Genomic DNA, 15,006 nt, shown 5'->3' on the forward strand with positions numbered 1-15,006 from the left:
CACTCGATTTACTACTTTCTTTTGCTCTTGCAGGTTTGTTCCCGATAAGGAATTTTCTGGCTCAGACCGCAGGCAAAGAGGTCGAGAAGGACCAGTTCAGTTTGAGGAGGATCCTTTCGGTCTAGACAAATTCTTGGAGGAAGCCAAACAGCATGGGGGCTCAAAAAGGCCTTCTGATAGTAGCCGTCCTAAAGAACATGAGCATGAAGGCAAGAAGAGAAGGAAAGAGTAAGGAATTGGTTTCAAGCATTTTAAACAAGACTGCAGGGGATTGTCTAAACCACCTGACAGTTCCTGAATAGTGGATATAGGCACCCAGCTAAAGGGACACTTTTGCCCAAGGAACAGAGGAAGTAAGAAAAAACTGGACCACTGAATTATAGGTTTTGTGTTTGGGGCTCTAGCTTTGTGCTGCCCCTTTGTTTTTACACAGGTGGAGCTCTGTTCTCTTAAGGTCAGAATAAGCTGCCTGGTGTATATGGAGTTCTTAGTTAAAGCTGCTTATTCCCTCTGATAATACTCCCCCTTGTACATAGTTTGCCCCGCTTCTGCTGTAACATATGTGAGAGGGGGAAGAAAGTGTATTGTGGTTCATTTGCTCTGCTGTGATTCTATAGTTCATTCATCTTAAGCTTATGAGAAACAGCTGGATTCATTTAACTGAGATGAATACATATCCAAGTTTATTTTAGTTTCTTTATACAGCAGTGAAATAAAGTCTCCTTCCTTTAACCGATGTCAGCAGTTCTTCTGTTTGAAAAGTGGCCTTTGCTTTTCTGACGTTTCACATCAAGCTGAAAGATTGAACAAATTGCTAGTAAGGCAGTAGAAGAAACAATCTTAATATCCATATCAATGTTGATATACTTAATATATTCATTTTTGAGGTGATGTTCCACTTTTCATAAAACATTTGTGTAAGTTTCTACGAATCAAGGCCTCTTATGAACCCCTAATGAAATACGTTTTTGGCTGAAAGAAATACCAGATCAGCTTATTAATTAAAATTACCTAGGATTACTACAATGTGTGTTTCAGATACAGCTTCATAAATGGCTTTCAACATTTAATTATGCCAACTTTCAACTGTAAATGCACTGACTAATGATCAACCAACTTTCCTTTATTCAATATATGCCATTTCACATTTAGAACTTTAAACATTATAGATTTCCATAACCTCACACTCCATGAAAATGAGTCTTGGAAAATTTCATTTGTGAAGTAAATGTCTGTGAAAAGACTGTTAGACTGAACTTATTTCAGGTATGAATTGAACTATGAAGGATAGAACATGAGAGCCATTTTATTTCTCTTCTTTCCTGTAAGGACCTGAAAGTGGGGTGCATAATTTTCCTCTCCTTCATCCTTGTAACAGTCCTATGAGGAGGGTTAGCTGAGAAAATAAGTGGTACAAGGTCTCTGAAATGTTCCTTGGCAAGCAGGCATTGCATTGGGCTCCTTTTAATTGGCACCAAATGCAAAACCCACTGGAACTGGTTGCACTCAGGAGCTCTTTACGCAAGTTCCCTAGTACAACTGATCCCTGCTGAAAGTTAGGTTTGCAAAGCATAGCTTTACAGCCTGGCTTGCGTTGCAGCTGAGCTGCAAAGACCCAAGAAGCACATTTAAGAACATGCCCCTGAGTATTTCAACTCCAGCCCACCACCTCTGCTGCAATTGGAAGCGGTAGATAAATAAATGTAGCTATCCGTTGTGAATAAATGTTTGTGGATGACAATGCTACCTAAGGTGCCTCTCAAGTACCACAACAGAGTACAGTGGTACCTCGGGTTAGATACGCCTCGGGTTACATACGCTTCAGGTTACAGACTCTGCTAACCCAGAAATAGTACCTCGGGTTAAGAACTTTGCTTCACGATGAGAACAGAAATTGCATCGTGGTGGCAGCGCAGCAGCAGCAGCAGGAGACCCCATTAGCTAAAGTGGTGCTTCAGGTTAAGAACGGACCTCTGGAACAAATTAAGTACGTAACCAGAGGTACCACTGTATGTACAAATCAGCTGTGTCAGTTGTTTTCTCCTTGCCCTGTTCTCTGTGATCAGCTCGGCTTGGGAAAGTGGTGGGTTGAGGCTTAACACTAGCATTGCCCCCTACTCAGTGCTGCCTGTAAGGGCGGGGGGGGGGGAATTACTATAACACAGTACGAAACAATTCTCTTCCTCCTCCACGCAATCAAGCTATGAGAATGTGTTAGGAGAGCGCAAACTTACCCTCTCCTTGCTCAGACCATGATGATATATTACACCCTGTAGATCAGGAGTGGGTAAAACAAAGACATGCCACCAAATGCTGGCTCTCAAGACTCCCCAGTCCACACCTTTCTCTTTTACCAATCTGGAACATGTTCTTTAACTGTGGTGCCGCCTCTTGCTTTTCTATATGGACAGGTCATAGAATCATAGGGTTGGAAGAGACCACAAGGGCCCTCAAGTCCAACCCCCTGACAAGCAGGAAACACCATCAGAGCACTCCTGACATATGGTTGTCAAGCCTCTGCTTAAAGACCTCCAAAAAAGGAGACTCCACCACACTCCTTGGCAGCAAATTCCACTGTCGAACAGCTCTTACTGTCAGGAAGTTCTTCCTAATGTTTAGGTGGAATCTTCTTTCCTGTAGTTTGGATCCATTGCTCCAAACTAAATAAAGCCTCTGGTTTTGCATGGCTCTTAGGTAGCCTACTGTAAGTCACATCCATTGCTCTGCCCACTTTCTGGACTCCATCCACCACTGGGGTGTAGGCCTAGAAAGTTGTCCACAAGGGATTATGCCCCTTGAACTAGAAACTATTTTTTTTTTTTTTAAAATAATTTTTATTGGGTTTTTACATTTTATAACAACAGACACACACACAAAGACAAAGACAAACAAACACACAAATACAATTACATACCCTAAATTTCTTTACCCACTTTCATTGACTTCCCCCCACCCCCTCCTCTTACATCCCAATTCCAAAATTAATTCAGCAAGTTCTTACCTAACCTCTTAAAGATATTCACATTGCTTTTAAAGATTAAATTCTTTTGTTTATCTATATTCAACTATCCAATTCTCTTATAATCATTAATTTCTTTTTTTTTTAAGGTCGATCTAACTTCCCCTTCACAAATTTTCCCTTTATTATATTAATTATAGGTCACATTGACCAAGTAAAACAAAACATAACATTTTATAGTTCTATTCTCTCCCCCCCCTGCCCCGGTTTCTGTCCCTTCCTAGACAAATGTCCAGAAAACAAACAAACAGTAGTTCTAGCCCGGATTCCTCACGTCCGAGGCGTCTGATTCTCTGTCAGTCCCTCTCTGCCAACTATATTGGTAGTCCTCTTTGATGGTCCTAAGACCCCGAAGGAGTTCAGTCAGAGTCACATCATATTTTCTTTCATCCAGAATGTTGAAGAGTGTTTGCTGCGAAAGACCATCTAGTTTTCCATACTCAAGAGAAAAGTCCCAATCATGTTGCTTTGTTCTTTCTAGTTTTAATATTCCAAGTACTCCAGGGGCTTCTCTCTTCTTCTTTCTCATCTTTCGCAGGTCTGTAATCCAGAGGTCTTCTTGCTCATACTCTAACACTGCAGATTCCTGGTTGATATTTTCCACTTGTAGTGTCTGAACTCCTTCTTTTTTCTCTGTCAATTCCAAAGGCATCTCTTCCTGCTCAGCTGCAGAATTTTTATCATGCGTCTCCTTTGTGCATTCAGCAGAGTTGTTTGTTTCAGGATTCAAGGTCATAAAAACTTTACTCAGAGCCATACTCTGCTCCTGCAGGATTCCCACGAGAAAAAACATTTTTTCTATCTCCGCCAGTAATTTTCCCTCTGCAGCCATTGTAATGTCACTAATTCCCCCTAGGGGGCTTTCAGTTATTTAGTAGTCCTTTTCCAATAATCTGTTACTTTGTTATTATCAATACTTTGTTTCCAATCGCCTCAGTCCAAATGTATCAGCTTTAATTCCAAGAGTTGTTAAATAGCAAAATTCTTTACTTTGTCCGCCCGTTTGACAGCTTCTTTGACAGCTGTCAAACTCCTTTCACTTCTTCCTCCGGCACCCAAATAGGACACTCCCGGGTTTTTTTGGGGGGGGATACACACAAAGTTCCAAATTCCCTTTCTCTCCAGCACAAAAATCTTGTTCTATCAAATTTGTGAGAAACTTTTAAATCATCAAAACAGTATTCATTCCGCCTTAATTCTCCGTTCCTTGCTTTGAAACGTCTATAAGTAGAGGGGGTGCGGACTTCCCTTTAACACATCCCCCGATCGTACCAAATTCACAGGATAAAAATTTTAAAGTCCAGATTCCACTACTCACGGGTCCTTTGTTATCCAGTCCAAATTTTGGGAAGAAAGTCAGCGCTCTCCGGCCATGGCTTGCGGCTTCGCTCTACTGAGGTAGCGGTCTACTCTCAGCACCACGCCACTCTCCGTACCCTCTCCGCAGCCTTTAAAAAGGCTCTTCGTGGGTCGGGGAGGGCGCTTAAGGTGCCCACCGAGTCACCAAGTCCGCAGGCTTCCGCGCCTGCGGTTTCTGAGGGTCCCCGTGTCGCCGGCACGGCAAGACCCGTCCTCAGTAGAGCCGATTCCCTCCGGAGCTCGGAGGGAATCCGCCATTAGCCGTTCGCGCTAACCCGGAAGTCCAAAAAGCTGAACTAGAAACTATTCACTCCCCTGCTTATAAATCTGTTGTTTTATGCAAGTCTCAAGTCACTTATTAGGTCTGAACTTGTGAAAGGTCTGAAATGTGCAACAAACAAGCTAACCAGGCCATTCTCCATGTTCATCTTTAAATATAAAATAGCAATTCTCTTCTAGGATAAGAAATTCAGTATGCACAGTACCATAGCCTCTTACCTTAGCTCCTTCTAGAATATGAGTGTCTTTCTGCAAAGTATTTTTAAGACCTTCTTCTGTAGAAAATCCAACCCAGCCAAAACCTTTGTGGAATCCCGTTTCTTTATCCTAATCAAAAACAAGTACATTGAATTGATTTAGATTTGATGGATCCTATGTACTTAATCAACTACTGCTTAAATGCTACTTCAGTATGGACTACATGTGCCCTTTTCACCTTCAACAGAAACCTGGTGAACAACAGCGTCATGCAGAAAGCCATTACCAATCATAAATGTTACACAACTGGCAAATTATATTCTCTTCCCAGCAGACTAGGAAGTTTCCTAGCCACTTATTTCACTGGTTTATGTGGGATGACAAGAATGAATTTGCTGGAAGCTAACTAGTTGCCTCAGGAGTAGCCAATGTGGTACCCTCCACATGTTGTTTAATTCAAACTTCCATCAACACCAGGCATCATGCACAAAGGCGACCCTTGAATGGTTCCTCCATAGTTATTGGGGTTACTGGGGTGGTGATCAGGTGGGATTGCTATGAGGAATTATAACAAATATAGAGTAAGCCATCTGTGTCAGCAATGAAAGCATTGCGTTGACTGGGTTTAAACTATTTTGATAGGATTCTTCCTATCAAATCCACACCTCTGTATCCCTGTTCCACCTCTCTTGCTTCAAAAGTCACGTACACAGCCCAGTTGCTTTGCCAGGCAGGCTCTTGGGCCATAAAGGTAGTGGGCAAGCTTCTTTGATGCAGCTTTCTGAAATGGTAATCTTAGGGCCAGGAAACAGATCTCACATGAAGGTGATAATGATTGCTGTCCTCCTTATCATGTGTATTGCTTGTTTATCACCTCCGGGGTTGCCAAATGGACTCCTCTGTAGTTCTGTTAATTAGTTTTGGTGGTTTAACTTGTTCCCACGGGAGAGCCAGTGTGGTGGTGTGGTTAAGAGCGGTAGTCTTGTAATCTGGGGAACCGGGTTTGAGTCTCCGCTCCTCCACATGCAGCTGCTGGGTGACCTTGGGCTAGTCACACTTCTTTGAAGTCTCTCAGCCCCACTCACATCACAGAGTGTTTGTTGTGGGGAGGAAGGGAAAGGAGAATGTTAGCCGCTTTGAGACTCCTGAAGGGGAGTGAAAGGCGGGATATCAAATCCAAACTCTTCTTTTTCTTCTTCCCACGAGGGTTTGTTGAAATGCTCAGAAGAAATCTGATTGGTTCTTACGAACAATCTGTAAAAAGCTCTTTTGTAAATAAAACTACCTGGGCCAGGGGCTGCAGACAGACAGAATATTATACGCACCCTTCCCAGAGTCTTGCTGGTTCAAGTCTCTGTGTCTATTCTTATTAATCAGAGTTCAATCCTTCCTTTACTTTGTGAACGCCTCACTGGGGGGTTGAGAATTTTCTGGGGGAAACTAATTTTGGATAGGCCACTGGGAATGGGTGGAGTTATAGCTGAAATCCTATAAGCTGGGAGTAAATCCTCATTAAAAGAGGACTTACTTGTGAGTAGACATATGTGATTGCACTGTAAATATAAAATTTAAAGGAAAGCAGTTACTCTACAAGTAACATTTTGTACTTGATTGCCAGTATCCAAACACAAAATACTCAACTTGGAACATGATCTAGCCATAGTTGCATAATTAACCCTTCCACTGAAATCATTAAGATTTCAGTACAAAAGTAATGCATTCCCATGAAACGCAAAGTGCTCATTTTTTGATGTCCTGTCATTGTGTTAGCACAGCAAAAGCTGTGTGTGTGTGTGTGTGTGTGTGTGTGTCCCTGTATCCCTGATTTAAATACACAAGCAGTGAACAGCACAAGATAGGAAGCAATCTATCATAAAGTGGGAACTGTATGCCCTTCATATTAAGTGGATAGTGCATGCTTTTCTTTAACCCTGAGATATCAGCGTCTGAGCACAAGCAGCCCTTAGATGCAGATATCACAGAGGGCAGAGACTAGCTGAAAGTCCATTTGAAAATAAAGTTTGTAAAATGCATGGGAAGAAAAAGAACCATTGGTGGCCTCTGCTAAGTGTGTTGAAATACAGTTCTAAAGGTGCCAGCAGGGAATACTGCATTGTCTCAATCATTTGAATTTTTCTTTTATAATTTTCAGATGCGTTTTAAAATCCAAATGCACGTGATGATACCAACTGGATATTAATATTTGTTAGGTGGCTTTGTGCCAGACCTGAATTTTACTGTTATATGTAAATTGCAATTGTATAAAACTAAAACGCGGTGGAGAAGAAATATTTTGTTGAGTTTAGGTTCAGTTAACGGCAATGATACTCACAAATGGCACCAAGCATTTTCTCACAGAGCCAAACTGAGCAAAATATTGTTTTACTTCATCTGCAAAAGAGAGAGAGGGTCATTTATCAAACCAGGTTGTCTTGGGGCGTTTCTGTGCATGACGACGACGTGGTTTTTAAATTAGGGCGAGAATAGTGGAGATCCTCTTAGGGCTGCACACATGGAAGATGGACCGCTGCAAAAGAATTCAGAGCGCTGCACCGTTGCAGAGGAAAGGCGGGTGCTGCTTGCATGGCGTCAGCCGAAATCCCTTCCTCTGTAGCCCTTTAGCCGGGGTACAAAGCCCGCAGCACAAGAAAGAAGGTGGGTTCGACTCACGTCTCGGGCCTCCCAAGCATCTGATGCAGGGATGGAGAAAAGGGCTTAAAACCTCGGGAGCGGGAAGCGCCAGGCACCCACGCTATAACCCCGGCTATCCTTCTTTTAAGACGCCAAGGGGGCCGACTTACAGCACCCCTTGGGACTCTCTAAAACCCCTTCCCTCCCCTAACCCCGCACCCCACTCACTTGGCCCCGCCGTCCAAGGCACGCGGGCGACGAAGACCTCGAAGAGCCGCCGGGAAGGACCTGCCGCCGCCATCTTGAAAGCCAGGAGAAAGTAAGGCGGGCTCTCGCCGCCCAGCCAATGGGGAGGCGCGCTCTTGCCCTTTCCGCTGAGCGCGAGCAAGGTCACTCCGGCGCTAAGATGGCGACGGGCGCCGTCTCGGCGCGGGAGGGTGGCGAGGACGCCTTCCGCCGGCTCTTTCGCTTCTACCGGCGGTGGGAGGGCTCGGACCCTTCTGGGGCCATTGATTTCTCGAAGCCAGCGGCGCGGCAGGTAAACCGGACGGTAGTGCCCTAACCGCACCGCCAACGCACGCTCTTGTCTCCATGGTGACAGCTGCCCCTTCCGGGTTCTTGCACGTGCCGCCCCCCCCCCGAGGAGGGGGAACCTTCTCTCCATCCCCGGTACAGATTTTGCCTCTGTATTTGCAGCTGAGCAGGAATGCCGGATGGATGGAGGTGGGAAGGCTCCTCTTGTGGCAGAACTGAAGTTATTGGGGGGGGGGCGGGTTTAGGCCAGCCACCCACAACATGTGCACAGGTGTGGAATTCCTCAGGTAGGGAGAGTGTCGATTTTTAATTTTAATTTTAAAAAGAGACTAGTACATCTTATCGCTGCATGCAAGCAGCCACAAGCATTCAAAAATATAATTCACACACGTGCAGTCTGAAGCAATACAGGATTCTGCTTTATTTTTGTATAAGGCGCATGAATTAACATATATGAAAAATCTACTGTTAGCCTTTTAACCAGCCATAAGAGAGATGCCAGCGGTTAAATCTGGAACGTTTAGTCTTCAAGGCAGTGCGCAGTACTGTATTACCAAAGTGTGGCTTTTCCACAAAATGACCCTGCATTTCTGATTGGTGTGTGCTTTTGGGATTGTTGGCGAAAGGGGTGAAGGAGAGTGGTAAACTGAATCCTCATGAACGGTTGTGGGCAGCTAGAGAAATGAATGTCTTTTATTATACAGTAATAGTTTACAAATACTGATGATTTGTTTGTTTGTTCGTTTATATCCCAACTTTTTCCCCAGAAAAGTAGGTCATAAAAATTGAAGCAAACGTGGATAAAAGCATATAAAAAATAATAGTTCAATTACTTTTCAACTATTATCTTTCATATGCTTTTAGCTTTCTGTTTTTTATCCATGTTTGCTTTAACTATAAGAGAATTAGAATTATATGAAAACAAATCTAGTAAAGAAAAAAACAGTGCAGCACTACTAAAAGCCCTTTCCTTAAAAACAGTTAGCTCCCCCAAACCCACCAGAAGATTACAGTCTTCACTTCTTGGCAGAAGGATAATGAGGGAGCCAGTCTAGCCTCTCTAGTAAGGGAGTTCCAGCCTGGGAACAGTCACCAAGGAGGCTTCCCTCATGTCCCCACCAAACATGCCTGTGAGGGTGGCAGAATTGAAAGAAGGGCATCTCATGAAAATCTTGGAGCCCAGCCAGGTTCATTTGAGAGAAAATGGTTCTTTGGATAGCCTGGGCCTAAGTGTAGGCTGGTTGTCTTTAGGATATCTTTTTTTTTTTGCTGCACAAGCAAATATACATTTATTGATATTCATGGCATTTTCAAAAGATTAGCATCTTACAGCTGCTACAGTTTACTGATCTGTCACCAGCATTCTAATCTTTTCCACTGAAGGGAAATGGCTACAGTCAGAAGTACAGTGGTACCTCAGGTTACAGATGCTTCAGGTTACAGACTCTGCTAATCCAGAAATAGGGTTAAGAACTTTACTTCAGGATGAGAACAGAAATTGTGCAGCGGTGGCGTGGCAGAAGTGGGAGGCCCCATTAGCTAAAGTAGTGACTCAGGTTAAGAACAGTTTCAGGTTAAGAACAGACCTCCGTAATGAATTAAATTCTTAACCCGAGGTACCACAGTATGTCCCATTGAGATCAGTGAGGCTTACTCCCAGGTAAATGGGGTTAGACTTTCAGCCTGTTAATTTCATAAAGCTCTTTGAGAAAATTACCTCTGGATACAATATCATTATACACACCTAGAGTTGCAGCACCGCCGGACACTTCTTGTGCTCAGATTGTGAATTGCAGTAAGGAAACAACTCGCTGTCTGGACACAGGAAGGCCAACTTGGAATTGTTCACGTGTTCAGCAGATTACTTTTAATTATGCTCATGTGCGCTTACCAGATAGCTGGTTTTTCATGTGTAATCAAAGAAGTTATAATTACATTCCCGCAAATTTATCTGATGCTCAGTGCTGCCTCAACAGACTGACATGGGTCCTGCCTAGTTGCTCAGTTTTGTTTTATTTTATTTTATTTTAATAATTTTTATTAACCGACCAATCAAATCAAATCACATCACGTAAATTCCGAATTACAAAGCCGAATTTTAAATTTTTTGTTGGGGGTACCCATATTTCAAGTTCCGAAGGGGATTCCAATCATCTTCTTACTGCTGCATTAATATCCACAAATCTGTCCAAATAATGTTCATATTTCTATCCAGTCCTATTTTGCTGTTCCCACATCTCATCTTATTCATATATTTTTATTTTTTCTTTGTGATCTCTTCTGATAATCTCCTTAAGCAGGTAAACACCAGTTATAATCCTGTGTGAATTTTTCCATTCGTCCAGTCACCATATCGAGATGGTTTCCATATATCATCACTTCCATAAATAAAAGCACTCTTTCCATCATTAATCTTCACAAATCTGTCGCCTTCTTTAGTCCTCTGAAGAGGCTCACCCGCAATATGAAAACAGATCCATTCCTCCTCCCAGACATAAGTCTTTCGACAGAACTTGCCAAAATGGCGACGCTGTTTTTTACTGCGTCATCCCAAAGCTCTTAAACTTTCCACGATCTCCTTAAAACATGCTTTTGGTTAGAAATTATCTCCACACAGTCTTAAATCATCAGCTTAGGTAATTTAAGCGGCATTTCTGACTTGTGAGGGGGGATTCTTGGTTAATCACATAAAGAAAAGAAAGGAAAGTCGTCCCCCCCATCCAGTCCCATTGCCGACATACCGAGCCTTGGTGTGTCTTCTCATGATATATTCCTGTTTATCTGACCCGTCTTCTTTCTCAGAGATCTCTTCAATTAGCAGTCTTTACTCCCCATTCTTCCTTGAAATATGTGCATTTGCTTCCACCTAAATGTTTGGGGTATATACGTATAAAACTATAATGTGTACAGTAGCTCACAGATCTCCCAGATAAAGTATGTACCTGAGATGGCCACTTCTGCTTCTGCTTGTTCTGGAAAGAAAGAAGGAAAGAAGGGGGGTGTTTAGGTTTACCTTAAGAGAGGTTGGCTGCCTGCTGTCAATTAGTGCAGTTCAGCTAATCCCAGGACATTTTAAATTGTGCTCAGTGTGGCTTCCTATCATTTTATTTAACTTCCTTCACTTTGTGAACGCCTCATTTGAGAAGCAGCCTGAAGATGTGTAACAAATGTTCTACCACTATGGCACCACATAATAAATGAAATCATATCCATGTTTGAACATTTTTCTACTTGTTAATCATCTGGGTCAAAACTATATGTTACATACAATACGATTTCGAGATTTTTTTTATATGACTGTTGCTGCAATTAGGTAGAAAACTAGTGGGGTGGGGAGGGCATTCTGGTTTTTCCCTGAATATCTCTCCCTTTAGCTAGTTCTGCTTTGGGTTCTTAAGTCTAAATCCTTTAAAGACTATTTATTTGTTTAAATATGTGATTTGTCTTTTGTATGAGCCTCAAGGCAATTTTAATATGCATCTTATCTGAGCTTAGGTTCATGCCTCTGAAAACTAAAGTTACAATCACCTACTTGGTACTTAAGGGGCCGCTTCATGTTTTTTTAACAATCAAGCGGCATATACATTTTATGAAATAAATAATAGGGTAATCTTTTTACTGGTCATGGTGCCTTAGCCATTGTCTTGAAAAATAATTGGCAGTCTATACACATGACAATGGAGAAGTAGTTTAAAAAGATGACCCAGTGATAATTATGGGCAACTAGTTGGCTGTAAGAGTTGGAAATCTAGATGAATATGCAAATTTCTGTGCACACTAAAAGATTCGGCCAAATTTAGTGGTGCCCTGATGAGCATTACCCTACAAATAGAGTGCACATCCAAAAACATTTCTGCATCCATATCAGCTGGTCTATGAATGGAAGCTTGCTTTTTCACAGGGACTTTCCTCATTGGATCAGGGCAATGGAGTTAAAGTTTGATAAAAGTGGTTAAGGGGAATGTGATATAAATTGTATGAAACTGCATAAAAAGAGGAATCTGAAATGATTAACTCTTTTTTTAATGCTAGATTTATACAGTGCTTATTGAAAACAACATGAAACATATTAAAAACTTTTTATATAGACCAGGAGTAGTCAACCTTTTAATACCTACCGCCCACTAATGCATCTTGCTTGATGGTAAAATTTTCTGACCGCCCACCAGTGCTCGATGGAAGGAGGATTCGGCTTGTGCCGTAGAACCCCCTACCACCCACCTAGAATCCTGAAACGCCCACTCGATAGGGACCAGGTTGACAACCTCTGATATAGACAAAAATTTCTTTGGAACTCATTGCCCTGCATCATCCTCTTGGTGTCCTAGAGCAGACTCAGTTGCCAGAAGCCTAGATGTTGTGATCGTTGTTCTCTGTTAATGTCTCCTGTTGTTGAATTTGCTTTTGCAAATATTTGGAGGTCACCCTAATAGACTGTGTAAGAATGCATAGACAATTGTCCTAATTTTGGAATACTGCTGTTGAACGTTTTTAATGTAGATTTCTTATCCCTTCGATTGCTCTTTAAAGCTGAAAGGAGAGACCTGTATCATGGCCCACTCACTTGTTTGGTACATCCACAGTGCCTCTGATTATCATCGTCCTTGTCTGTGGCAAATATACGAATTACATTTGTTCTTCTCTGTGCTTGATTTTTTTTATTTGACAAGTCACAAAAGTTCAGTGTACCCTTGCAAGGAAACTGCATAGGAGTGCTCACTGTGTTATGCATTTTACTAGTTAGTTCTCCACTGTGTGTTCTGTCTCTTCCCTGTCTTTTTTTTAAAGCCTCTTTGCATTATTATCAGACATGTTGCAGAAAGGAAGATTCTGTCTTGCCTATTGCTTCCTACCCACCTCATCCCATTATCTTCTGACTGTTGCAGGAAATTAACTACCGAAGAGAAAATTAACAATAAAGGTGACATTTTTAGGGTGACAGAGGATTAACACTGTCTTCAGTAACAAAAGATCTCTTTATTTCATTAAGAATAACATATTAAAAGTGACTACTAGGTATTAACAATTTCCGACTAGCACCAGTGCTTAGACAGGTTTACTGGTCCTCAGTTAATACTGTAATGAGTGCTGTATAATTACAGCCCTCCCAAGGAGAATTTCTGTCACAGAAAGAAGCTCTTCAGACCTCAAGATTGCATAATTATGATTACCCTCTTATTTCTTCAGCATCGTTTGTAATTTCAATTAAAATCACATATCCACCAGAGTTGGAAACTAATGCATTATCCCAATTGAAATTGGGATTCTACTCTGCCACAGGCTATAAAATGTTGTGGCTTTCTAGCACTAGCAATCCCTGTGTTAATAGCCATAATTGTACATAATGTTGGGATTATGGTGCAGACAGAAAAGTGAGCTGTTTGTCAGAATGCTGTGACTTCAGGTTTCACAACCTACTGAATCAAGAACTATAATGTGCCACAAAAACCATCATAGGTCCAGAGAAGCAACTGCTACTTTATTGTCTATCTGACAGTTCCCCTGTAATGAAAACAAATACTATATTGCTTTGAAGAGCTGAAATTCTAAATATAGCACATGCCTCTGACTCAGATATTTTACAGCCTGGTAGATTTCAGGAAGCAGGTGGCGCTGTGGGTAAAACCTCAGCGCCTAGGACTTGCCGATCGCATGGTTGGCGGTTCGAATCCCCGCGGCGGTGTGAGCTCCTGTCGTTCAGTCCCAGCTTCTAGCAGTTCGAAAGCACCTAGCAGTTCGAAAGCACCCTTAAGTGCAAGTAGATAAATAGGGACCGCTTACTAGCGGGAAGGTAAACAGCGTTCCGTGTGCTGCGCTGGCTCGCCAGATGCAGCTTGTCACGCTGGCCACGTGACCCGGAAGTGTCTGCGGACAGCGCTGGCTCCCGGCCTCTAGACTGAGATGAGCGCACAACCCTAGAGTCTGTCAAGACTGGCGTGTACGGGCAGGGGTACCTTTACCTTTAGATTTCAGGAAGCATCGCGAATCAGTGCGATAGGTATGCATCAATGGGAAAATTTGAGTGTAAGTTCAATTTCCTGGGTTTACTATTATTTCCATTTTAAAGCTATAGTAACTGACTCTAAAAGATAGTAGGCACAGTCCAGCAAACAGCCCCAGTACAACTAACATCAGGCCCACTTATTTCAGCAAAACACTATTAGCTTTTGCTTCATTGTCCCCATTGACTTACTTTGATAACCCATTGAATTTAAAGGTAACAGTATCCAATGAACTCTGCTGGTAATTAAAATATTTTAATGAACTTTTAGTATAAACTTGCCTTCTCCACAGAATAGTTAAACTGGCAAGGTTCTTCCTCCCCCCTCAGCTGCTCTTTTTGAAGGCTGACTTTGAGAAATATCAAGGTGTTTTCTGAGCATGTCCAAACTCAGCACAAGATCTAGCTGGTTTCTCTGCTCTTGTTGGGAAAAGGCCTGGGAAAGATCCGCCAGGCAGCTTAGTAAGGGACAAGGTACCTTCAACTCTGAGCTAAGAAGGAAGTTTGGAGCTTATTTTTGTAGATGGACTTAGCCTCTCTGAAACGTATTGACATCACAGTCAAGACTCAGTTCCTTTCAAGGGGCAGATTAGGGTTGGTGATGGGCACAACTCCTACTGGCTAATAAAATTCAGCCAGGTTTTGTGGGTCATGTTTCAGGTGTCTCATATTCAATTTTCCGCCACCAGATTGTCAGCTCTCCCCTGAGTTTTTCCTCAGTAAGTGATCACGATGCTTACAGAGCAGGACTGCGTCCAGTTAATCAATGGAAAGCCTATGGTCTCAAAAACTATCCAGGTGAGTGTGTTTGTATGACAAGCGAGGGGCAGGGGAGGACTTTTTTGATGTGGTGTTTGCTTCTCTCATTATTTATGATATAAATGTTATATGATCCAAATTTAGTTGGGAGAACAGTTTGTAGCAACCTGTATTGTTTCTGAAGGACATAGGTTGTAAACTTGTACGCTCTGTGTTCCTGCTGTTT

The 15,006-nt window shown here is 42.3% G+C and overlaps 3 protein-coding genes across 7 annotated transcripts in view; 2 read left to right on the forward strand and 1 right to left on the reverse strand.

Annotated features, from left to right (window-relative positions):
- Positions 1 to 732, forward strand: part of SNW1 (SNW domain containing 1) — a 16,509-nt gene extending 15,777 nt beyond the window's left edge. Inside the window, exon 14 of the mRNA XM_081862198.1 lies at positions 34 to 732. Coding sequence (XP_081718324.1) covers positions 34 to 232 — 199 coding nt within the window. The 3' untranslated portion in view covers positions 233 to 732. The remainder of the gene's footprint in view (positions 1 to 33) is intronic.
- On the reverse strand, positions 662 to 7,848 carry SLIRP (SRA stem-loop interacting RNA binding protein). Its single transcript, XM_081867290.1, has 4 exons — positions 7,715 to 7,848; positions 7,188 to 7,246; positions 4,877 to 4,984; positions 662 to 794 (listed from the first exon to the last, which is right to left on the reverse strand). Exons 1-4 carry the CDS (start codon positions 7,785 to 7,787, stop codon positions 729 to 731), a joined length of 306 nt encoding a protein of 101 aa, XP_081723416.1. The 5' UTR covers positions 7,788 to 7,848; the 3' UTR covers positions 662 to 728.
- ALKBH1 (alkB homolog 1, histone H2A dioxygenase) overlaps positions 7,833 to 15,006 on the forward strand; it is a gene marked incomplete at its 5' end in the record, with an annotated part of 22,940 nt that continues 15,766 nt past the window's right edge. For all 5 annotated transcript variants that reach the window (XR_014157105.1, XR_014157106.1, XR_014157107.1 and 2 more), the window contains 2 exons: positions 7,833 to 8,024; positions 14,711 to 14,819. Coding sequence is in view for 1 of the 5 variants with exons in the window: in XM_081864462.1 (XP_081720588.1) it covers positions 7,833 to 8,024; positions 14,711 to 14,819 (301 nt within the window). The remainder of the gene's footprint in view (positions 8,025 to 14,710; positions 14,820 to 15,006) is intronic.

This window comes from Podarcis erhardii (genome assembly GCF_964252035.2).
Source record: "Podarcis erhardii genome assembly, chromosome: 1".
NCBI lineage: Eukaryota > Metazoa > Chordata > Lepidosauria > Squamata > Lacertidae > Podarcis > Podarcis erhardii.